Genomic DNA, 25,516 nt, shown 5'->3' with positions numbered 1-25,516 from the left:
AGGCTGTTTAAAGAGCAGGGCTGCCATGCTCTGCAGGGACTTCCCTCCAGCCTGACAGATTCCTTGCTTTGGATAATTTAAAAAAAGTATAAAAAAAGGTTATTGCTACTCTGCCAAGGAAATAAAGACAATCTACAGGAGAGAAAGAAAGTGCATTCCAAGACTTCTCTAAAAAAATCCACAAGCTTATCAGCCACTATGGGCTGTAGACACCCCAGTACTAAAGGTGTACAAACAAGAGTCTCTAGCAATTCCTGCATTCTAGCTTTCTTCCTGCAGCAATTCCTTTTCTTCCCTGTAAAGGCACTTTCTATATTCTATATCCTTACGCAGGGAAACACTTCCAGTTTTCCAGCCCAACAAACAGAACAGTCCCACAAATACACAACATTCAGAAGGAATTTTAATTAACAAAATGGTCCAGGAAAGGGGAGGGAGAACCCAAAAAAACAGGCCATTGCATTTGAAAGGTTGCATGTCAGTCACTAGGTATGCCTGCAAGCCCATGCACAGGAAACCATTTGGACCTTTGTCAGTGCAGAACTAGTCTCAGCTTCCAGAACCACTTCTCTACTCCTTCCTTATATAAGCTAAATATTATATACATATATAAAAAAAATACAAACTTGAGTTTGTTATAAAGTGGCTTCTCTCTCTCCCCCTCCTATGCTTGCTTGGCACATGAACGCATGCAAAGCTAGTAGGCTCTGAGGGCTGCACAAACAGCAGGTTTTGGCAACAAAAAAATAAACACAGCTAAAATAGATAAGCAAGATTAAAAGCCACTGAATTGAAAACCATATATTTTTCCAATTGTATAGAATTAGAACTACAGCTACGACTTAAAACTGTAAGAGTCTGTCATCCTCTCTCCCAACTCATGTCAAAGTTCATAGCAGCATAACACGAGATTCCTCAAGAAACATCAAGCCAGTGTTCTCTGCTTCAGGAGTGAGTTCACAGGTCAAAGTTTAGTCCGTCCGAAGGATCATGGGAGGATGCTCACTGTCTTCATCCAATCTAAGTGAGTTGGTTTCATCTTCCAGGCAAACTCCACCCACAGCACCCAGGTCATCCGTATAGGCTGGAGAGAAAGGAACAAACAGTTGGGGGATCAGCAGCACAAAATAAGGCTTGGATCTAAAGTGAATGATTGGAGCTGAAATAGCAGACATTACTTGCAACAGTTTCACTGCTACCCTATGTTTGCTTTCATCATGATCGTGCTTCTCCAAGCCAAGAGCAGTTTATAATAAAAATTAAATTACTCTGAGTGTGTGCAACATGTACTTGTGCTTTGGGCAGGCTGATGTTCTTAATCTCCACCCATGCATTACAGCTGCAACTGCAGTCTTGAGGCTATACATGCAGACAGTCCTTCCTCTGCAGCTGAAGCACTGACCTGAGTGCCATACAAAGATGGTAGAAGCTCCACTCGAGCTGCAGCATTAAGCAAATTCTCATTCTCTCAATTTAACAGAGCAGCAAAATCAGGCTAAAAGGTCACTGTTCCCATAAAGGAATGGTAAGTGCTCCTATCAACCTTGTTAAAAAAAAAAAGGGGGGGGGGCTATAGTTCAGATACTTTGCATGAGGTCTGGATGCAGGACTCCTGTACGAAATAGTTATCTTAGGGCATTTCTAGAACCATTTGGCAAGTGCTGCAACTATCACTAATCATCCACAATTCAAGACAAAGTTCTACTCAAAGTAGCAGAGATGTACAGTAGCCTCCTATAGATGGATCAGTCAAGTGCTCTTTTCCTACTGCTCACCAATGCTCCACATCACACCCACAGTTATGAAAAGCTCAGTGTCGAAGTAGACAAGCTCACAGCCGTCTAGAGAGAAGCAATATGCAGAGGTGCTCTCTGCTCCATTTCCAGCCTTCTCCTTACCATGCCTTGTGGGTGAGGAAGGCACATATGTACCTTTAGTCACAGCAGCACTGTACGTCTGCGCTACCAACGGCCGGTCATGGGATGCAGACTCTAGAATTTCGTTGGCTGGCTCCATACTGCCATCAAGCCTACCAAGCAGAGAGAGGTTAGCTGGAGAGGTGATCTACCTGGGCATAATACAGCTTTAGTTGACAGCTACAGAAGAATATCTCATTAGATATGCAAGAATAATACATATACATATGTAACAGGAAGAACTTGGTCCCTCCATTCCAGAGGACTGTCAAGATGGCATTTGACAACATTTCATATTTAATACTGAAGATGCATCAGTGACATGCTTGCCTCTGACATGGCATCAGAATCTAAATGCTAGTAGTCGATGCTGTGAAAAGACTCAAAACAACAGCGCATGATTAAAAAAAAAAGTAACCATTCCAATCTGCAACATTACAGATTGTCTTTTGAGCTCTGTCCACAACATAAGCGGTTGCTTCATACACATATAATAGAAAACCCTATAGTGAAGGTATTAAAGTATTTCAGAGATTAAGAACTTGATAAAAACTTCCCTCTGAGACTTCATTTCATCTACAAGTGAAACAAGAGGTCATACCTTAAAATGATCAGATAAAGGTATGATTTTTGACTAGTATTATAGATTGGCCAAAGCTGCAAACCTGAATTATCTTCATGAGTTATCGGCGGCTTTAATCCTATGATTGATCATGTAACTAATCCAACTATATTACCGTAGCTTTTCATGTCAAACATTATTAAAAAATAACAATGCTGGGTCGTATTTTCCTTAAGTGTTCTACAGTACCGCTACCGAACATTAGTTGGCTGGCCTACATGCAAGGAAGTTTAATAAGGACACTGGTAAAGAGAGAATACAGAAAAATTCATAGGCCAGATTCCCCTCTGCGAAGTCAGAGCAACATCTCTTTCTCATCTCTGTAACCGCTTCATTTATTGATGAAAAGGATTCTGTCAGACGTTTCAAGTTCTTGTTTAAGTAACTCAACTCAAACTGCCAAGAGGAAACAGGATCGTACAGCTAACAGTGATTGATCCTTCACTGCGATCGGACAGTGTTAAGTTTCTGCTGGTAAAGCGGTGCTTAATGTAGTAGATACTAGGAAGGAAGGCGCAGGGGGATTCTGAAGTTACTCATTCATGTCAGAGGTCTGGAAAAAGATTAGTTTAAAGAAATGAGCTGTTCCAAGTTAGACTTTTGTACAACAGAACTACGTTTAAGAACAAACTGGATTTTGTGAACAAATAAAATACAACAGTCCTCAGCTAACATGGACTTACTTGTGCTGCTTCATTAGTGTGCACTCTCCTCCTTCTTGAGGGTCTAGGTTGTACATGTAGAGATACCCATCAGCAGCTCCCACCAATAAACGAGGGATCTTCTGGATTCTAGAAAGGTTTAGGGGAGAGCAACAAATTAATAAGAAGAAAGCACACTCTCCTCTCCTCCCATGATTTTATGCCATTACTTCCCACACTCTTACTCGTAGACAGAGAACACTAAGTTAGACAGAGCACCTAGGAAAAAACTGTGCGTAAAAAAAGGTAAGGCATAACCACACTTCGGGGCTAATGGGATGCCACAGAAATTGAGCAACTTCTATATAACCCAGTAAAACAGATTCAGAAGTTACCACCCTGTTACCAAGCTTTGTGCAACTCCTGAGACAAATATTCTAACGGGAAGTATTTACTTATTTCAGAAATGTTACAAGGCTTAACTATTCCTTAAAGGGTGCTTTGAGATCAGAGGAGTGGGAGTACAGACGTGAAGTCAATTTAGCATAAAGACTGTAAAACCCCCACAAAATAAGCTTACTACCGCTCAGCTTATTGCTTTGGTAGCTGTGCCAAATGGCACCTGCCTTTGGTGAAGACAGATTAAAGATTCTATTTACTCCTCAAAATTAACTTTAATGAATGCTATGCTGTTTCAGAGACAAGAACAACATGAACTTGCTTTCAAAGACATCTTTAATGGTTAGTCTGGATTGCCTAATTTTGCAATTCACTAACACAACACACAGTATCACTCCCCCTAGCACCAACGGAAGCAAATGGCGTAAGCCCATGGGTCTGTTCTCAACACTCTTCTTTCAAAATTAAAAGACATCTTTAAACAACACTTAGAAATAATCTATTCTCATCCAAATATTATGCCTTTTCCTCCTCCTCTCGTAGGACTGTGAGGTGTTAGCTCTAACACATTGCTCTTGAACGGGAAGAGGATTTGAAATGATTACAGGTGATCCATCGCTGTGTGTACTACCCGCCCTGCTGGAGAGGAGGTTATGTCCTATAGTGTCAGCCTCTCCATAGCCCAACGTGGCAATCCAGTGGGTGATGAATGCAGGCTCAATTTCTTTACTCACGTGGCAAGTGCACAGATGTTTTTGTGCCCACAGAACGGCAGGCGGACTGTAGCAAAGGCTCTACCCTGGTTGAACATTTCTGTTACTTGAGAGGGCAGATAGCTTGTTGAGGCCATCAGCACTTTTCCAAAGTAACCTGTCCAGGTTGTAGGCTCTTCCTGAGGTCTACAAATCAGAAGAGAAAAGTGACTGACTTTGCTTTCACATTAGAAAGGCGTGTAAACACTCTGAAACGTTTTTCTAAGATGTTAAGCAGCTATTTGTTTCTCTTCAGAAATAACTAACACCCTTGAGAACTCTAATGCACTCCATTTATGCTACAGGGCACAATGTATCCTACAGTACCCTCAACCTGTTATTTAAGCATGTTTGACTGTAACCTGATACTTCTGCTTATAAAACTGCATTTCATAAGGTTCATTATACAAAAGCAAGATCTACCAAAGAGTGCTACACTTCAAGATTTTATTCAACTGTCTATTACTAAGCAAATCATTGTTTCCAACAACTTCCGCTGAAATGCAAGTTAAGACTGTCCACTAAAATCACAAATAGGAACATTTTACAAGCTGATGCCTTTTAAAGCCCTATAGGCAGTTAGAAGGCATTGCTGAGATAGCTCTTCCCATATGGATGTGAGAAGAGGTGAAATGCAAATGTAACTGAAAATATTACAGCCGCTCCACATTCCTCTGCCAAAGATGGCCAATTTCTCTTCGGCAGAAATACCTTTTCTGTTCACCAGGAGAACAGTACAGAGCTCAGCCACAGTTGCTGATTCGTAAGTGACTTCTGAAGCCCTTTACTTAACAGAAGTATTCAAAAGAAGTCTGTCCACAGTTTGGAGAACTCATCCTGTTGAGTATAGTTTATTTTAAGGCCTTTTCCTTGAAAAATCTAAGGCAACTCTGAAACATACTTTTCTTTCACAGTCTCAAGTTTGAAGATATGCACCGTCTCTGTGTTACTGGATGCAGACAGAAACATGCCATCCATGCTGAAAGCCAACGAACAGATGCTCACACACCTAGGGGGCAAAAAAAAGGAAAAACAATGAAGCATTATTTTTGACATTCAGTACTGTACCAAATGGTGTAAGAAGCAAGCTAGTGTTAACTAACTCATGGGAATTGACTTAAATGAGAATATTACTTCTCCATTTTGGTAGGTAGGAGTCTTTCTGCACATTCACCACTAAGGAGCTCCATAATGTTCACACAAGCTGTACTGCAAGAGCTTGGAGGAACTGTGGCTGCATGGTAGACTCACCTGCTCTTCCTCTCCTGTCAGAGATTGCAGGTGACTCGCAATTAAGCTGAAGTATTTGGCTTAATTAATAATTAAGCAGATTTCTCAAGTCACCACTGCTTCGCAAATAAGAAGAAAAGAACATTTCCATAGTAAGTATTCTGAACGCTCTGATACCTTCTTAAAGCCCTTCAAGAGCAAGATCCCCATTAATGATGTTCAACTCTGATGTACACCAGATATGGTGGGTTAATTAGTAACAATCTGAACTCAGTCTTACCTCTGTATAAAGTACAGTAGAAATAGAGTTGCTAGTTACCACAAATCATAGTACCATTTCACAATGGCTATCAATGATCACAGCACTAGCAGGATTTAGAAGAGAGAGAGAATATTAGATGTACTGCCTCCAATCGCCATTAAGAATACAATTTATCTTACAAAAGGTGACCCACTTTAAACAAGTTCCCTCACCAATAAATTTTTAAAAGGCAAGAAGGAGTACAGTTCTGACAGGATTGATTTATGGATAGCCAAGCCCAAAGGAGTGAAACTGGAAGACATTCAAGCTGAAACTGTCATAAGTGTACAGGCAGGGATGAATAGAGATGAAAATACGCAAAAATCAGGATGCCAGCTCAATTGCAGAACATACTGGAGATCTACCATACGGAATGAGCTTCAGATAATTAGCCCAGTTGAACTTTACCTCTTCACTCCCCTTCGGAATTCAAAGAGTTTCTGTCCCTCTGGAATGGAAAACACTCTTATTACCGTCCCCTGTAAAGAAAAAAAGAAAAAATTATTTGTTTCACGTTCATTCATTGTGTATTAGCTCTAGTGAGCAGAGTACAATCACAAGCAGCAAACCATTTTGCTGTTAACTTATTGCTGTTGATGCACACCACATACTAGCATGAAATATTTATGGAGCTTGTTCGTAGGATGTGTTTGAAGAGCAGAGAAACAACAAGAGGTGGGAGCTACTAACATAGAGAACAAGCTATGCATCAAGAACAGCCCTTCTTATCATATTTGATCATGAAAATGACCACACTAGATGAGTACCACAAGCACAGTCACCTGGATGTCTTCGTGTCTTTATCAGATGCAATCAGTTACACTTTTATATTCTAAGCTTACTACCCAAAAAGCAGAGGCTTCAGACTTTCTAATTTATACAATTTAGATGGACAATTTGTCATTGTGTGCCAAAGACTGGCAAGATACTTCTCTCTGGTCTGACTTTAGCTGTCTTGTTTTCATTAGGAAGACAGCATCAAGACAAGACAACTAATTTCTAGCAAGTATCCTGCACTAAAGGGAGAAACACTTAGAGGATTGCCCTGATTACAGCCAGATTAAAATGTATTTATTTAAATAACCTTATTATCCAACATTTCACAGCATGGAAATTGTGTCAAATATCATTAACAGTTCTTAACTTAGATTTGCCATTATAACTGTAAGCCTTCTTTTTTGGCACTCGCGCATGGAATTCTGCATGCTTAAACTTACTTAAAATGCTTAGAAACAAATTTCATTTTTATCACTGTTGGCAAGTCAATAAAAAGCCACGTTACCTTTTCTGATGCAGTGGCAAGTTTAGTACCACTTGCGTCAAATGCCAAAGCAGCCAAGGGACTATCATGAGCTGGGATCATATTAGCAGCTCTCTGCAGGAGTGAATCAATAAAGTACAACCTTAGTACAGTACAGGTTAAAAGCTACATGTTTGCAGCTTAAGACTGCATATTTAAGAGCATTCAAGGCAAATAAGGGTCTTAAATATTGAAGCTGTTGTCCATAAAGTGTTTCAGTAATTGCTAAGTACATAAAATTATCACTGAAGCATGTGCATAGAGAGTACAAGCAGTAGGATACTTAAAAGACAATTAAAACAGAAATTACTTCACTTCGCTCCACCCATTTGCCCAACTCTACTCAAATCTAATATTAGTGTCTGTGTTTTCTTTGCTGACGTTCTGCGAAGCCTAGCTATGAGAGATACTTCAAACTGATGTAGGGGAACCTAACTGAGTGTCTAGCAATTCCTCTCTGAGCAAGTTAAATCGTTTCCAAAAACTGCATCTTTAGAAGTGGAAACAGCATTCACAAAGATCCTTACCAGATTGATGGTGTCAAAGACTTGTACTTCTCCAATAGTTGCACTTCCTGGATAGGCCAGGTAGCAGTTATCATTATTTATTGATAAAGCACACAACCCTAAAAGGGATGCAGAAACAGAATTAGAAAGAGGCAAATTCCAAGACTTATGCAGCAAAACTTTCTGATTCTGCATTTGAATATTACAAAGATAAATCAAGTTATCCTCACAAGGTATCAACAGAAACAGAACAAGGATGAGTAATCTCAGAGTCAGCCTGCAACATACTTAACTATTTAACGCAAGTTAAAATTTAATATAAAGTAGAAAAGGAAGAATACCAATAGAGCTACAGTAACTGATTAAGCAGTAGAATTTTCCACGTCTGCCATGACACCTAAAGGATTAACCTGATAAAGCCTTTAACCATACCAAGTGCTGGCAAAATCCAGTTTGTATCTCTACTACTTCTTTCTAACATTTCAACACATCCGCTCTAGGAGACTAAAACACTGGGAAGATGCAGTTTAAGGCAGAGTCTGCTATTTGTTCTCAAAAAGCTCACCTGGATTAAATGTGTAGGCTTTAAGACAACACTCATGTATTTAATTCGTTACTTTTATTTGGAAGTGGAATTAACAATGCTACAGTTCCCTCTAGGAAACGTCGTACGTTGACACAGAATGCACCTTTCAGAGTTACGCTATCTTCTAACAACACACTTACCGGCAGGATTGGGAGGTGTCTCCCTGATTGTATGTAATACCTTCATGTCTCGTATGTTGTGTATATAAAGAGACTCTTCCAGACATACTATCAGCCTCTAGACAGGGGAAAGATGAAATGCTGATATCAAACTGGAGTTTACATTAATTTATCAATCCTAAAAAATTGTATCCAAAAAAGCAGTAGGTACCTTTCAACAGAGAAAAGGTTGTACCCACCTGATGGGAAGAAATAAGAGTCTGATAGAAGATACACAAGTTACACCTCTTGACAAGGCTTCAACAGCGCAATACTACACTCGGTCACTTGAACTGACCAGTGCACTTGACTTTCCTCAACTACGCTAGTGCAAATTGATTTAAATGAAAATTATTTACATTACTAGTTTAAGTCAGCAAGCCAGAAACCTTCATTTAAAGCTATTTTAATTCTTATTCTGTACATGCCCTTATGTATTCCTCCCCCTCAAGAGGCCAATTCACATGTGGAAATAATTTTCTGCTTTGGCTAAACAGAAAAAACAGAGAAGACTTTTTTTAACCATTTATAGAGCCTATTACTTATAACCATTTGTGAGGGGCTTTTTTTTTTTTAAACTTTGATTAAATTCTTCAACATCTCATTTACACTTTCATAGACTACATCTGGATGACTAACAAGATGTTACTCATTTAACACTACCTCACTACGCCAAAAATCAAATTAACCAGTGTTTCCCCTTATGGTTTTAAACAGGAATCCCATCCTCCCACAGCTGATCTTTGGGGGCAGGAACGGACACTAAGAAAACTTTCTCCTTCCAATGCCATTCTCTCTAGTTTGAATGAACTGGTCGAAGACGGAGAAGTCTGTCTTTGTAGAAGAGCCTACTAATGATTTAGCAATACAGCAAACTATGGTTCCAGGTACTTAAGTCAAAAACTTCACCAGTTCAGTTGGTTGGGTTTTTTTTTATTTTTTAAAAGAATTCAGCAAACTATATTTAAAAACATAAAAAGTGAATAGATAATAATTTTAAGTTTAGGCCTGAACAGAAATTGTCAGTTTCACATACTTCCACATTTAGGATCACAAGATGATTCACACTGGGAGGGATCTCAGGAGGTCTCTAGTCCAACCTCCTACTCAAAGCACACCCAGCTTACTCAGGGCATTTTCCTAAGTAAATACATAAACATAGAACCAAAAATACTTAACGAAATATGAGTACTGAGATGCCATACAGAAGCTACAGTTGGAAAAGTGCAAGTTAATTTCAAATAGCAGTTCTGTCACCAAAGGAAGAGACATCAATCAGCAAAGGAAGTGCCAGAATAAGATCCACAACCCCTTCCTGTATTTTCACCTAGTCAAAATTACTACTCACCTGTCTATTGAGTTTGACAGCCAAGATGGTGTTGGAGTAACTGTAGTTGCAAATCTCTGTCCCCTTCTTAAAGTGACAAACTTTCAGCTTGCGTGGAGCTTTAAGGCTAACTATGGCCACCAGACTACTGGAGAACAGCCTCTCCACAATGCACACATCTTCTGTGTCAGCTGAGGAATCACAATAATGAGGGAAAAATACAGAGGGAGATTTCAGGGAAGAAGAATGATGCACATCAACAGGAAATACTGTCTAAGAAAATACAGTTTAACACCACAAACATTCTGCCGCAACAGCTCAGAGTCAAGGTGGGATGCAGGACAGGCTTTTAAAGAAGAAAATCTACATGGTGAATGCCGATTTACACAGATTTTCTCCCTGCTCCCCACCCTAAGGTGTCATACAAGTTTATGTTTCAGAGCAGAGTATCTACTCCCCCCCGCGCAAAAATGCGAAATACAAAAAATGGCAAATTGTCAAATTCTGGAATTCTACAATCTTCTCTTATCTCTGTAGAAACCTAGGTAAGCAAAGGTTTTTGTTTGGGTTTTTTCTGGTGTGCTTTTTGTTTTGCTTTCAGAGCTGTATTATGCATGGAAGGGTTTTTGATGACCAAAAACATTGGAGTTTCTGCACACCTCTCCATGAGGAAAGAAAGGTTATTGTACTCAAAGAAACTAGCAAACTCATTTGTTATAAGACTGCTTCAGCCTCTGATTAGTATTTTTACATATACCATCTTTTACGTGACAGTCCCTAAAAACAATTGGTACAGGAATCACCAAAGCCCAGCATGTATGCATAGCCATAAAACAGCATTACTTATGTCAAGCGTTCTACTATGGAAGCACTGGAGGCAAAGGAGGAACACAAGCCACCATTCGAAATATGGGGAAGTCAGCAGGAGGGAAGAGAGTACAGGATCTCCGGCAAAGAAGCCCTTTCAGAGCATTCGGTTATAGTACAGTATTGGACCAAGCTGGTTAGGAGTCCAAGTCCCACCACCGGTTACCCTGGCATGTGTGCTTCCCCCTCCTATCCCCTGAAGCTCCCCTCCAAAAGCCCCAGAGACACAGTTTTCACAGCAAGAGAAAACTGGAGAGAGTTTTACCACTCTCTGCAGCTCTCCCACAGCTACCAGCCGCTACTGGCTATACCTGCCCTTCCACTGCAGACCTGAATCAAGTCAAGCAACTTGAGCCTTTAGCCTTGATTCATCAAAACAACCAAATTTTTCAGAAGTCAGTATCTGGATTAGCTCAATGTTTAACACATTCCAAACTGTAAAACTTCCAGTAGGAAAAAAAAAAAAAAAAAAAATCAAAAAACAAAAAAGCTTTTTTCCTGTAGGCGTCTGTTTTGGCCAAGAGACACATTAAGTAATTAATTGGCACTGTTCTCACCACCAATGACAGAAATTCCCTGAAAAACGTTCTGTCCAACATTCTCAGCATACGACAATGTCATCACTGTGTGACATGTCTGCTTTGAAAGTGCTTTTTCTGGGCAGTTATTTCAAGAAAAAGAACAGAAAATATTTAATGCTCTACATTCTTTTGAGGGAGAGAGAGAAGTAGCCTCCTTATGGAAAAGGAGCAGGTTTATGCTAAGCATTTTCAGTATTCTTTGCAACATAATTGACTTTTATCTAAATCTCGTATTTAATACGGTACTTTTCCAGAGACGAGAAAACAGCTCACAGAGGCTTTGAAAATTCAATTTCCTCAAGCAACAGGGGATAATGCACTTTAGCAACGACTTTGTTTTCAAGGAATTGTTGCCCATTTTCCTGATGCCACACACAACACATGAAAAAGATATAAAAAAATCTGCTTCAATAAATTTACACGTAGACTTTCAAATGCAGAGGTCCATGTTCCTTGAATCAGACTAGTAACAGAAAAGATTCTCAAATATTTTACAGCATAGGTTTTCAGGTTCCTATCTGAGCCTGGAGTCCTTCATGCTGATGGCATCCTTTTACAAGAGTCAGGAAGAAGACCAGCACCCGGGTGACCCAAAACCCACAATCTGACTGCTTCCTGCTCCTGGGCAAGCACAGCTTCTTTCCCCATTCAGGGGCAATTGTGTTAAGACACAGCTTCTGGGATTTATTACTCTCCAAGGCAGGCAGAACTGGTATTTCAGAGGAGGAACAGCAGCACAGATTCAGATGGAAAAAGTGCTGTCCTATGCTGCGCTGGTGGGAAGCGTAGGCAGCAGGGAAGGCACACAGGGAAGAGCACTATCAAGAACTAAGCAGTCACAGGCAGAATAAAAAACTTTCAACAAGGAAAAAGCTTCAAAGGTATAGACAATCCTTCAGTCTGACCGTAAAAAGATTTGCTATAATACAGATAGTTACCTTTAGAGAAAAGCTTTATGATGGGCTTTTAATTAAATTCACTTTAAAAATACAGGATGCACCTCTGTTCCTTTGTCTTCTAACAGGAAGAAGTGATAAAATCTCTTCACAGCTGCCAAGTCATGTATGCTTCCTAACAAGCAACCACTGAAGTAGAGTACCAGGCTATACTGCACATCCTACATTCAGCTGACCTGAATTAATCATATGTTTAGAAGCACTAGTTAAGTCCTATAGCAATGCTGTTAATGACAGGGGTTTTTTATTTTTCTATACACTACACAAGTGAGCATTGCCAGGAACTCAGATTCAAAATACAGCACAAACATAAAGAACTGCAAGATGGTTTAAGTATCAGCAGTGAGGGGAGAACAAGCAAATACATAACAAGATTACAGTTTCATAAACACAAGCATGTAGCATCACAGACAAGAGCTGGTTAGAACCAGCTAGATTACGATCAGCTGTGCTTTTATTCCATTTTTAATCCAAGAACATGAAGCATGTTATAAGCATTCATTAAGCCTTAAAGCACCCTTCAATCTAATACTTATTTTTACAGGGGGTCAACTGAGCAGGGAGTTAGGCGATTTGTACAGAATCACAGTAGAAGTCAGTGATGGGAGCAGATGAAGAAACCTCCCATTCCTTTCAGTTGTTCTCTCAAACACAAGACAGCTGGGGCACATTCTGTAGTTTACTTTAGACACCTACACATGAACTGGCAGATCAAATATTACAGAAGAGAGGGAGGGGTCCTTAAAAGTGCTCACTCAAAACAACACAAAGTCTTTAGACCCACTTAAACTAAATTGGGAGGCAGGAGGCACATGTCTGGGAGGCTTTAAGCTACCTTTCCCTGCAGAAAGGAGGCACCCAATACACCAGAAGCCCGCCACCCAGTTATCAAGTTTTAAACAGGCATGGTTTGCAAGCCCAAGACTGAAAATTATTTAACTGCATACAAAAAATGAAGATCTCAAATATTTCGATCTGCTGCAGACACTGCATGCCCTACAAGCAAAGGTCAGGACAGGCTGGCTTACACAGCTCAAACCTTCACATTTTCTACTAAATGTTACCTCACGCCCTGTATTTACAGACTTAACACTCATGGAAGAAAACTTACAATATCGAAGAGGTTAAGCCAATACAGGCATCCCAGAACAGTCTGAAGACAAGACTGGAATCAGCAGGTTTAAATTCCAATCCCAGCTTCTTTATCAGTTTATTGCAATATTGTGAGCAAGGCACTTTATCCAATTTGTAATTTTTCTTTCAAGGACTACCTTGAAGAAGCAGTCCTGCAAAGTTCAGCTCAGTCTCTCTCAGTGTGTTTATTCAGTGTCTCGTGTAACAAGATTCATCTTCACCGAGTCTCCTGGGTTGATATCAGGCCAGATACTGTAAGTGCCTAACATACTACTGAGGTCAGGTACGTAAACTCAACAGCATAAAATGGAATTCAAGCCACCGATTAACCAGTACAACCAGACCATGACTCAAACAGGCAGGTGTAGCTGCAACACAGTTTAACCTGACCACAGGTGCCTAATTTGAACCTCACAATTACTTCTCTCCATTGACTGTATACAGAATCAGGCTGTCACCACAGATAATAGGTGATCTGAATCACACACCATTTTCAAACTTAAGATGCCAGAGGGTCAGTTCACTTAGGGTATGGAGTCTGAAGACAAGTCTGTTGTGTAGCATGGTACATCAGGATCCTAGTATAAATGCTGACATCATAGCCACTGGTACCATCTGTTCACATGGAGTTTACAAGAAAGCAAGGATACTCATGCATAGCACTCATATTTTAGTTATTAGCACCTCAAAAAAGGAAAGTCTATGAACTGCTGGTAAAACAGGGGTTACCACTTCTCTCCCACGCCTCCCTCCATTTCATCTCATATCCTACTCAACTGTGACCAGTATTGAGAAGTTATGGGTATTTGGATTATTCACCCTTTTGGACGAGTAAACCCACAGCTATCACGTTAAATATTATTTTTCCAACAGCAAATATTAGGATTAAAGAAAAAGATAATCAAGGCTTTGTTTTCTTATTTGATAAAGGTATATTAGTGGTTGCCTGCCTCAACAGCCAGCATAAAGACCCAAAAGACACTCTCCCACACCAGTAAATTCTCTTTTTTTTAATGCCCAGCTGCTATACAACCTGGCTATTGGACATAAAATTAGAAAAGCAAAGAGTTCTCCTCATAGCTATTACCAAATTTCACAAAATACCAGCTAAATTTAAATACAGACCACTGATATATAGTTTTACTCTGCCAGCAATCAATTGTTTTGTATTTGTGTGATATTTCATCAGATACTTAAGGTTCCTCTTATGTCAATTTCAAACAACCTGTGAAAAAATGAAACACATCTTATTCTTCCCAAATTCAGCCAACTGAGGGGATAAAAAAGAGAGAAAAAAAGAAGATACTCACTGCATTCATAGATCTGCTCTAATTTGTCCACAGAAGAAAGAGAGAAGAATTTGTAGCCTGATTTACTGCCAACTGCAAGGGATCTGAAAGAGAAACAAGCCAGTTAGGAACATAAACTAAATCAGCTGTGATTACCCTTGGACAGATTCTTACCCTATTCTAAAACTCCAGTTGGGTTAGCTCAGTACAAAGAGCAAGAAAAACCTTGACCGAAAAAGCCACAATAGACACAGACAGCTTCCTCAACTCTGAAAAAGGCCAAAAAGCTTCAGAATTACCCCAGGTGCGGAATCCTGCTTCACATTTTATGAAATGAGAGTTCACAGCTTAATGTAAGCCTACTGTCCAATTCATATTGGTGATTTCTCCACACAAACTAAAAGCTTTAGTGTGGAAGAAAGATGACGACTTGAATAATGTAATGCAAACCAATTACATCATTGCCTCATCATTAGAGGTGACCTCCAAGACCTTTTAAACTGAGCTGTCTGGGGATTTTCTGCTTTTGATACTGTTACGTTCCCCAACCACCCCAAAAGAGCTTTCATATTAAAAAAAATAAAAAGGAATTAAAGACTGCCAACTCTAATTTTCTCTGGTTTTATTTGATGACATTCTAGCACCTCCAAAGAACATTGTTAGGTCTCAGTCTTACAAATACTCATGCCGAATCTTTGATCGGAGGAGCCCTCTTAAAAATACTAGTCACTGATGTTAAACAGATTTTAACAATAGTAGAACATTAAAAAACTGACTACAAACCCTTCTTTCCTCCATTAGTCAATTTTCACACTTAGCTCACAGACCATTTAATTGCTTTTCCAGTCAGAGTCAAAGACAGGTCTTAAATTTTAAGCTAGAAAAACCTTTAGGCTTGTCTTGCAGGTCTTTACACATCAGGGCAGCAGACAATGGCACATTCTTATTTTCCCCTCCCCATGCAGAGGAGGATTTTATGCCACAGAATAAGAAAATTAAGTCAATACAGTTGTGCAGAAATGTATTAGTATGCTTATAGTTCATATACTTCTTACTGCCAGGACACATGGAGAAAGACTAATTAAATTCCAATAAAATGTATTTTGATATGCCAAACTGTGGCAAGTCATTCAATACAAGGCTCAAACCCCAATGCTGCCAGTCAGCCTGCCAAAATGCCCTTCTGAACTCAGCAAGAGGATTCTCTATAATTCAGATGCACTAACAATTAGCTCTGCATTTAGAATACAATACAGATTCCTAGATTTCTTGCTCTTTCCGCATTTTCCTCTCATGGCTCCAAAGTGAGCACTTTTTAAATTTCAAGGTGTTCAGGAGATTAAAAATTGTTCCTCAAGTGGTTTGCCCTCTGAAATTAAGATCCCAAGCTATAAAATCAACTTCTGTATGATGGTATGACCTTCTGTTCTAGAAAAAAGTACAACTGGCACAGTCTGGCTAAGAAATTATATTTGAGAAGGTTTAAACCTTCAAATTAAAATATGCACCATCCAGGCAAGACAAGTAAGCCTCCTCAGATTCAATAACCAAGATATGAAAAAAGCATATTAAGCTTAGAGACAAAGAAGCAACCATAAAACAAAGTTTTGTTGCTGCTCCTCTAAGTCACCTTAGAAATAGTGAATTTAATTTTACTTCAGACAAAATCGGTATGTTCAGCAGACTATATCTGATAAGTTGCCAAAGACGCTTCAGTGTTTTTCCTCAACTACTTTTGTACAACTCAATGAAAATCCAAATTCTGTGAAAAAAAAATAAAACTGTAATTTGGGGAAAAAAAAAAGTAATGAGTTAGCTTTTCTTAGATCATCTACTGCTTCCCTCAAAAGAAAGTTTAACAAAAGAATGATATTAAAACTGTCACTTCACAAAGGTAAACAAGCACTCAGTTGAGTTAAAAATAAATGGAGTCACAAGACTCCTTGCAATATAAACGATCTACAAAAGACATAGGATGATTTCCTTACAAAGAATTCCACAAAGCAGCTATTTGTGAGTGTATTACTAGGCAGAATTGATTCCTGTATTGTACTTGCAGCTTTAAATACAGAATATTGCTGTATCTATGTCTTACTGACAGTATCACTGAAACCAGTAAGGAAGCCCATTTTTCTTGTCCTACCAACTACCTATACCTCGTTTAAATAAGCTTTAGACAATAGCGAAAGCAAGCTGCATACACGATAAAAATCATTAGACTGAGTAGAAGCCAAAATGAAGATGCACAGAACGGACCTTGCCATCCATGGCAACTGCTTTTTGTTATTTCTTTCAGGACCAAGGTGATGAAGTCACAAATCATTTGTTTACACAGAACAGTTTGAGTCAGTATAATTAAACCTGTTTCAGTATACAAGTATAACTGCAAAACAACCCATTTTTCTTCTAGAACAGCATTCTTGGTTTTGGAGGGATTGAGTTTGTTTTGGTTATCTTTTTTTTTTTTTAATGTACTCTCAAATTACTTCTTATGAAACTATTGGAAAAAGGCTTTTTATATGTAATAAGAGAACTCACTAGGCTGTTATACCAGCATAATCATAATGATTTAAATCCCCCATCTTCCCCCACAACGATATTACACTTAAGCCCTTAAGACACCTGATAGCTATCTAAATGACCAAATCCACAAAACAAGTATCAAGCCAAAATTACCTCGCCTCCAAAAAACGTGCAACCATATGGGGAAGAAATATGATCAATAATCCATTCAGCTATTGCTCAAATAGACAGTGGCCAACAAGAAGCTACTGTAGTTTATCAGAAGCTCTTTTTACAACATGGGTGTTATGCTTTATTATCACCAATTTTCAGAAGCTGATGAGACTGAAATTGAAAATAAAATCAATATAAAAAAAATTGCCTTTTTTCTTCTAACATTATGCTACACACAGGTTTTTTTTTAGCTTTATGTGTAGCCTCTATTACACACCTTAGACTGTAGACTTTGAGCTATTCCATCATCAAGGTTGTCTACTCAATACAAAATTACCAATATAGCCATGATTTATGAAACTGTGTTTACCCACTTTTTTCAAAGATAATACTGTAGTCTGATTCAAGACTACATAAATCTTGAGAGTATTTTCAAGAGCGGCTGTCATAAATAATTAAAACTAACCTCATCAAGCAAACAGTGTTATGAGATCTTTCACACGCATTTCAAGATGCTGACATTCTCTCTAAGTGCACTCACCTAGAGTGGGAAATCAGCTGGTTCAATCTCTCTGGCTCTTTAGAAACAAGTTTTTCAGATGGGTTAGAATCACATAGGTTTTCTCTTACTTCTTTAATATACATACAGAAGAAAGAAAACCAGTTTCTCCCCTTTACGTATCATAGAGGACCTTAACTATTAATCAGAAATATTCTACGTTAATCAGAAAGATCCTACTAAGGGTAGCTCTCTCAAAGATTAAAATCAATTGCAGCTGCAGTATAAACACGACTCCATAAGTCATTACTATTTTAAAAAACTTGTTAATTAAACCTACTTTCATTATGATACAGTCACATTATATTAATGCTCCACCTCATTTCAAAACCTATGTAAATTTCCAAAGACAAAACATTTTGTGAACAAAGGCTTATGATGAAAAGGGGGAAAATAATAATAACAATAATAAAACACAAATCAGTGAAATGACATAAGAAAAGAATTACTAAAGAAACTTACTTTGCTTTATTTCCCCCTCCCAAATGTCTGCTGAAACCAAAGTCTTAACATCTCACAAACATGTCTTAATAGAAGGGTCAAGAATGTCATTATTTTGGACAAGAGCTAGATATAGAAACTCATACGTTCAACAGATTTGTCAGCAACACTCTGACAACCCACAGGAGATTTTCCCATTGTTTTTCCATTAAAAGAAAACCAACACAAACTTAAATCTGCTACAGCAAAAGGAGACCAGACTTGCTCATCATTTAACATGCAGCAATAGGCTGGGACAGCAGAAAGTTCGTAATCCAAGTAAACATCACTACTCTCAGGCCAAATTCCCATCCAAATTGTCACACACTGAGGAACAGTTCATCTGGCAAGCCCACCTCAGCTGCTATCTCCACTGCAACAACAGCAAGTAACACAACATACGATTGCTTCTCTCAGCTGTCTTCCCTGAGCATGAGAGCTACGTGACTGCTCTTTCCTTCCTTTTTTAATTTACTTTAAAGCATCCTTGGAATAAAGAGCTCTCCTGTCCTCAAGGATCATGGGTGAATGACACCTGAACCTAGGAGAAACAAAGGCAGAGGAGTGAATGCTCAGCACCTAACCCTTGTTCCTCTCACCACAAGCAGTTTACTATGGAGATCCAAACATCACATAGTAAGGGAACTAGAATACAACTTCTGCAACACGAGGCATGCTATACAATTTTAGAGCTACAAGCATTTGCTCAGAACATAAAATGAAACTGATTTATTTGGGGGAAAAAAGGGCAGAATTAAATCAGAAACAACAGATATATGGACTGATACCTGTCACATGCTCCAAACATAAATGAAAGCAGAGACTAAGGAAGACCTTGCAAATAAGGCATACACCAGTGTTTTCATTAGAAGTCCAAACGAAAGGCTTCCTTTTGTCCTTTCATCAGGAGTCTATTTTCAAAACTACAGCAACTATTTTGTTTCCAAGTGCTGTCATGTGATTACTTATTTTTAAAAAAGGCAACTAAAACTTCTCTACAGTCTGTTGACTTACATTATTTCACAAGCAGGTTCTTTGGTTTTTTCCTTCTTTTTTGGCGTTTTGTTGTTTGGTTTTTTTTTCTTTTTCTCTTTTTTTTTTTTTTTGTAAATTGAGTCTGAACACCATATAAGTTAATTTTTAAGTTCTTCCAAAGGCATTTCTCTGGGAATATTTGTGTTACAACTTAAAGACTGAAACTTTTACCTATTTTATAGATACATATAAGCTTTGAGATCTTGAAGTTACGCTTTGCTTAAAAAGTTATGAACTTCTATTACATTACCCATTTCCCTTATGAGTTTTAAAGCTTGTATGAGTTTGTGAGGCGAGTTTAATTTTTCATAAATGCATCCACGCTCAGTTTTAGTTGTTATCCCAGAAGCAATACAAACAGCAGTCGGGTTTAAATGGTATTTCTTACCAAATATATATCATTAAAGATCTCCAGCTGCTAAAACATACCTAGCACTGAGATCACCCACAAGCTTCTACTGCATGGTTTTGCTAGGATACCTGAAGTCTGATCGGTTACTTCACTTTCATCTGCAAGCTGGAGCTTCTGCCTCTCAGAGAATGCCAGTCATGCTGAGTTGTGCAATGATTGATTCACTGGGGAAAAGGGCTAGGTCCAAAACAAGCACACTAACATCTTCTGAAAATGACCTTCTGCATGTTTTTACTTAATGAAAACACATTATATCAAAGAGAAGCCACAAACCAACCGCTTCTGCTGCATTATAGGTGGAGTGTTTTCAGGCAGAGTTCCAGTCCCAGCCAATAATTCAAAACTCTCACGTAAATAAAGCTTAGGGCAATATGGAATAAAGAGCCAAGACAACACTTGCAATAACATAGATACTATTCCAAGAGACAATGTTACTACATACAGGAGCCATGAATGAATGCTAAAAAGAGTTAAGTGTGGGAAAAACAAACAACTAAAAGCAAGACAGAGGATATCTGCTTCAGTCACCACGGGCTACAACAAGCAGGAAAAGCAACAGCAACTTTTATGTTGACAACATTCTTCTAACTACCAGCAATCCAATTTCCCAAGACTAAAAGCCATCATGAAGCTCATCTCCTTCCTACAGGAGACAACAATTAGTTACCAACCCTTCATAAAGCCTAGGAGAATTTAGCCTGACACCTATTTTTACCAGCAAAAAGTACCATCTTTTTCCTAATACAAGGCAATTGGCTCTGCTGTCTAGGTAAGCAAGACACATTTGAGCATGAGTGGAACTGACACCTTGTTCAGTTGAAGGTAAAAGCTTTAATTCTAATAACAACAATGTGCCCATGTCATTTATTTTCCAGCTTTGTCTGTCAGCGATTTTTCTAATTACTGAAGCACACCTTAAAACATGATGCGAGCTCTACTGACTGCGAAGATGTAAACAAAGCTTGTCTTTCATATACTGGCTGAAAGAATATGCATTTGTTTACCTTGCTCGTCTGGAGAAGGACTCCAGTTACTTATATTACAAGTTGAAAATAAGTAAGCTTTCCAAGGCCCAGCATGAAAAAGTGTAATTCATTCCTACTAAGTTTTTTTCAGCTCTTCTCACCTGGTAAATGGTGATCTTCCACATACATAGAATAGCATACTAAGAAACCCAGAGAGTTGACTTCTTAGTTTCTTGTTTGAATAGAGAAACGAGAAATCACAAGTAGGGAAAAATTAAAAAAACAAACAAACAAAAAACCCAAAAAACCCTCCAAACACTTCAGTTTAAAGAACTTATACAACCACTAAATTCTACTCAGTTTAAGAACTAGAATGTAACTTGGTTATTTGGGTCACTTACCACATCACACAAGTGTTTTACTAAGAAGCTGCGCTGCTCGCAAAGACATCTGCAAGACTTGTTTTATACTTACTACTTTTCTTAGAGAGATGTCTTTGAGACATTATTAGAAAGAAGGGATACTTACTCAACATCATCCAGCCATCTCATTTGTCTCAAAGTAAGTGGCCTTTTAAATTAATCTCATGATTTTGAGACAAGAATATGAAACAGGAGCCTTTTTATATTTATGTCATTTCTATAGTAGCCGTGGCACTTCAGGACATGGTTGAATGGTGGACTTGGCAGTGTTAGGTTTATGCTGGACTTAAGAGTCTTTCCCAACCTAAACAATTCTGTGATTGTATAACGGATATCTGAAAATGCAAAAATATTAAAAAATGACGCAATAGACCTAGCAATCCAATACCTTGAATTGCAAAGATTATATGATCCAGACCTGGATACATCACCAAAACTCTCATCAGCTAATTTCAAGGTGCTTTACGCATATAAATAATATTAAAAAAAATTAATCTACCTGCACAATGGACATTAGAATGCTGAATACCAAAAAAAAAAAATCAGCTACAGCACAGAAATTGAAGAATACTTTTTGGATATTTAGAAAAACAAAATGGGAAAAGTAGTGAAGTAGCATACACAGTTGAGGAAAGAAATCATTAGACAGTTGTCGTGTGTCCGTCCCCCCCAAACTCAAAGTTAAAAAGGAATCACACTTTACTCTTCCTTGAAGAAAGATTCCAAGGTGTACAAGCCAAAGAAGACCTAGATAAGCTTATATTACGTTTGCTTTCTTTTTACTTCTGTCTTGGGTTTGTTCTCAAGTCAAGCCTGCAGCTCTCTTGTTCAAAAGAAGTTTTTTGACACAACTCAGTGATCTTTAAATATATACAGCTCTCCACAAAGCTAAGCTGCAACTGAAAACAGGCAGTTGCTTTAAGGAAGGAGAAATACTAATGCTTTTAGATCACCAATGTTGGACAGCACAGTTTAACTTTAAAAACTTACATAATGATCTTTATAAACTGCGAAAGAAAGAGGTGACAGATTTCGTAGCTATTATGACTTGTTTTATCCAGTAATAGGTAAAAAATGGATGGTATCAGAGCAAAACATGGGCATGTTTTATATGCACAATGACAGAGCGAGCTCTGTATGGTACTTGATGAAAAAACGTGAAAAGTAGGAGCAGAAGTCTTTGGCTTGAATCAATATACAGATAATGATTTACTTACTAATACATAGAAGACTACTGCTCCCCCCCCTCATTCATCATAAGTTATTTACTGTTAAAGTCTCTTGTCTCAAGCCTATCCAGCTCCACTTGTTCACCTCTTCACTCCCAACAAAACCTACAAAAGCAAAGAGAGTATTTCCTTCTGTCATGTGACCTTTCTCCTCAATCTTGGCAGTCACCATTAAAAAAAAAAAATCTTCTCGCCTTCACAATTCCCATATGCTACAGTACATGCTGAAGACAGTCAGAGATCTCTCTTGTAAGGACAAGATATCATTGCTTGTAAAACAAACAAATAAACTGTTAAAAGAAAAAAACACCACTGCACACGTGGATTATGCTCTGTGATGCCAACCTGAGATCATTTCCTCTTACTCACTTCCTAAAACAAAACTCCTCCTTTCTCAAGCACAAGTTCTTTCAGTTATTGCTTCCCAGGTTCATCCCTTAGGTATTTCAGACAGTCGAATCCTTCTTTAAAGGATCTTTAGTGCTCCAATTCCAACTACTAGGGATTTCTTAAATTGAAAAATACTGCTTTTTAATACCCCATATAAAAATTATTAGGCATTAATCCAAATATGCTGCAGCAGTTAAATAATTTGCAAGATGTGCAGCATGAAGCACCTGACCGTTTCTAGAATTGAAACATGAATAAGTACAACTTCAAGGACTACACGAGAAAGGCCTCTTTTTCAAAATCAAACCCAAAAGAAGCATGGGCTCATAAAAATACTTTTAAGCCTAAGGCATACTGCTTCAACACAGACAGCAAGTGAAAGCAAAAAAGCTGTATGAAAAGATAGCTATAACAAGCTTTCGGATAAAGTCTTTGCACCTCCTGGAAGACTTGGGTCTTCACGTTATCTCAGGCCCTCCTGAAAGCTGGACATCAGGAAGCAGAAGCAGCCCTCCCTCCCTTTCCCAATGCAACAGCGAGCAATGCCTCACAAGTACCAGAAAGAAAACCTCCCCAGGGCATCAACCTGGGGGAGGGAGAAGGCGATATGCTGCAACCACAGCTCAAGCAGCCCATTAGCCCTCCGCTGCGCGTCCCTACGAGGGCAGCCTCACACCCTGCAGCTCCACACACAAGCCGGGGGGGCGGTGGGTGGCGGTGGTGGGGTTGTTTCCACCCCTCCTCGCTGCATGGAGGAAGGAGAACTCGGCCCCACTCTGTGACAGAGAGGCCAGAGGCTGCAGCGGGGGTCCCTGCCATGGGAAGGGGGGGCACCAGGGAAGGGGGGACCCCGCCACGCCCCCCCCCCCCCAACAGCCAGGCCTCCTCAGCGCCCCCCCGGCCACAGCCCTCCCTCAGGAGCCCCCTCCCCACGCCCAGCCGTATCCTTCCCCCAAGTTCAGGCCGGGCTCCCCACCACCACCTCAGGCCGGGCGCCGCCCCCTTACGTGTTGTCCTGGTTGAAGTTGGCGAAGAGCAGATGGCCGCTGCCGGCGTCGCCGCTCTGACTGGCCAAGTTCATGGCGGGATGACCCTCGCCACCCCCGTCCGGCGGGGGCTGGGGGAGGGGGGGCGGGTAAACGCCTCCAGCAGGCAGAACACCTCAACCCCGGCGACCCCGGCCCCCACCGCGGACCCGCGGCCTCCTCATCCCCGCCGGCCCCTTGTTTACGCTGCGGGCGGCGGAGCGGCCCCGCGCCTGCGCCGACCCGCCCCCGCCGCCCGCCAGCCCGCCTCTCCTCCCGGCCACCGTACTGCCGCCGCGCATGCGCCCGCCCCGCGGGGCGAGGAGGAGGAGGAGGGGCGGGCGGGAGGAGCCGCGCATGCGCTCGGGTGGTGGCGCCGAACTTGGTTGGGGAAAGGGCTGGGGGGGGGGTAGTGGGCGGGCAGCGGCGTTCTAAAGCTAAGCAGGGCCCGCCGGGGTCGGCGGCTGGATGGGAGACGCATAACGCACTCGGTGGTCCCCCACCTCCGGCGTGTCCCCGCTGTCCCCCAGCCTTGAGCGCGGCCGCCACGTTACTGTCACGGTCCTGCGGGGTCAAACCCTCTGCAGTTCTGCTTCGTGCCACGGGAGGTCCCCAAGGCTCAGCAGATGGGACGGGGGCTCTGCTCCTGGGCGCAGCCCCTTCTCTGGAGCTCACAACTGGGCGCGATGGCCTTGTCCTGGCCAGGGGTGCATCTGGTTTTGGGGGTCCCCAGCTTGCAGGGCAGCCAGGGGTGGGCGGGAGGCAATTTCAGAGCAAGGGGAAGTCGGGGGCTGCTGGATGCAGGGAGCAGCTTGTCAGGAGATAATAGAAATTGCAGGGAAAAAAAAAAAAAGGCAACTGAACTATAGGAATGTCTGGAAACTGGATCGAAATCAAGGGCTTGGTCCTGAAAAGAGCTAATCTTGGGGAAATGAGCCACGCTGGGGAGTGCAGGGTGTTGGGGTTCGTGCCTCTGGGGCCAGCTTATCCGGGAGGGTCCGTGAGTGATGCCTGTGCAGCGGCGGGGGGTGATGGAGCCATCTCCTCCACCAGTCCGGCCAGCTCCCGATGTGTAAGGGACCCTCCAGGCTCCCCCACATTCAACTGCCCTCCAGATGCTGGTGAGGAGACTCCTCCAAACGGCTTAAACCCAAGCGGCCCTGTCCCGGCACCCCGCTGCCCTGTGTCCACCCTGCCACAGTCACCCCTGAGCCGGTCCTGCCCCCCCATTGCCCCCCACGCTCGCCTCTGCCTCCGCTACAGCTGCTGCCAACCCATCCATGTCGGTCCCGTAATTCCTTCTGCCCATCCAAAGTTTCTTCTCCTGCAGGGAGGCTTTTCCTGCGAAGAGATGGCAGATTTTAATCTCAATTTGTCTTTTTTCTTACCTGCTGGTTCCAGCAGCTTAATGCGCAGGAAAACCTTCCTCCCTTGGGGAAATGCGATTATAGCGTGCGCTGCCAGGAGAGCCCAATACCACCGTGGTAGCACCCAAAGGTGCAGATATTCACACTGTTCACACCTGGGACCCAGCATCAGGAGCAAGGGACAACGCACAGAGGTGTCTCCAGCTACGAGACTCCTGCAGCGTTTGGGATTTTGCATATTTTGGGGAGCAAGCAACCCTGGTCTTCATGACCCATTCCTTCTCTAAAGGAAAACTATGCAAGACCCCTCCCCCGTTTTGGTGACATTACAAAAATGTCACTGCATTCAGGTGTACCTGAATCTTGGAAACTCTCCTTAACATCATTACAA

General features: G+C 40.8%; 1 protein-coding gene across 2 annotated transcripts; it reads right to left on the bottom strand.

Moving 5' to 3' along the window:
* Nucleotides 1-385: 385 nt before the first annotated feature.
* On the bottom strand, nucleotides 386-24,009 carry WIPI2 (WD repeat domain, phosphoinositide interacting 2). Of its 2 annotated transcripts, none has more exons than XM_069810316.1 (12): nucleotides 23,741-24,009; nucleotides 14,587-14,669; nucleotides 9,760-9,929; nucleotides 8,394-8,490; nucleotides 7,689-7,786; nucleotides 7,144-7,236; nucleotides 6,270-6,340; nucleotides 5,232-5,339; nucleotides 4,313-4,477; nucleotides 3,222-3,329; nucleotides 1,932-2,029; nucleotides 386-1,084 (listed from the first exon to the last, which is right to left on the bottom strand). In XM_069810316.1, exons 1-12 carry the CDS (start codon nucleotides 23,812-23,814, stop codon nucleotides 972-974), a joined length of 1,278 nt encoding a protein of 425 aa, XP_069666417.1. In that variant the 5' UTR covers nucleotides 23,815-24,009; the 3' UTR covers nucleotides 386-971. The 2 variants fall into 2 exon arrangements, with proteins under 2 accessions (XP_069666417.1, XP_069666416.1); XM_069810315.1 differs by having other exon boundaries at nucleotides 1,899-2,029; nucleotides 23,741-24,008.
* Nucleotides 24,010-25,516: the final 1,507 nt, after the last annotated feature.

Source organism: Haliaeetus albicilla, chromosome 22 (genome assembly GCF_947461875.1).
Source record: "Haliaeetus albicilla chromosome 22, bHalAlb1.1, whole genome shotgun sequence".
Lineage (NCBI taxonomy): Eukaryota > Metazoa > Chordata > Aves > Accipitriformes > Accipitridae > Haliaeetus > Haliaeetus albicilla.
The sequence above is the reverse complement of the archived record's forward strand: the minus strand, read 5'-3'. Positions and strand labels throughout refer to the sequence as shown.

What these genes read in the sequence shown, in the direction of transcription:
- WIPI2 (XM_069810315.1), bottom strand. Translation starts at nt 23,814, where the DNA reads ATGAACTTGGCCAGTCAGAGCGGCGACGCCGGCAGCGGCCATCTGCTC. An exon ending in AACATCTGTGCACTTGCCAC is followed by an intron (nt 3,330 to 4,312) that starts GTGAGTAAAGAA and finishes AAACCTTTCTAG; the next exon opens with AATCCAGAAGATCCCTCGTT. An exon ending in ACACTAATGAAGCAGCACAA is followed by an intron (nt 2,030 to 3,221) that starts GTAAGTCCATGT and finishes TCTGCTTGGTAG; the next exon opens with GCTTGATGGCAGTATGGAGC.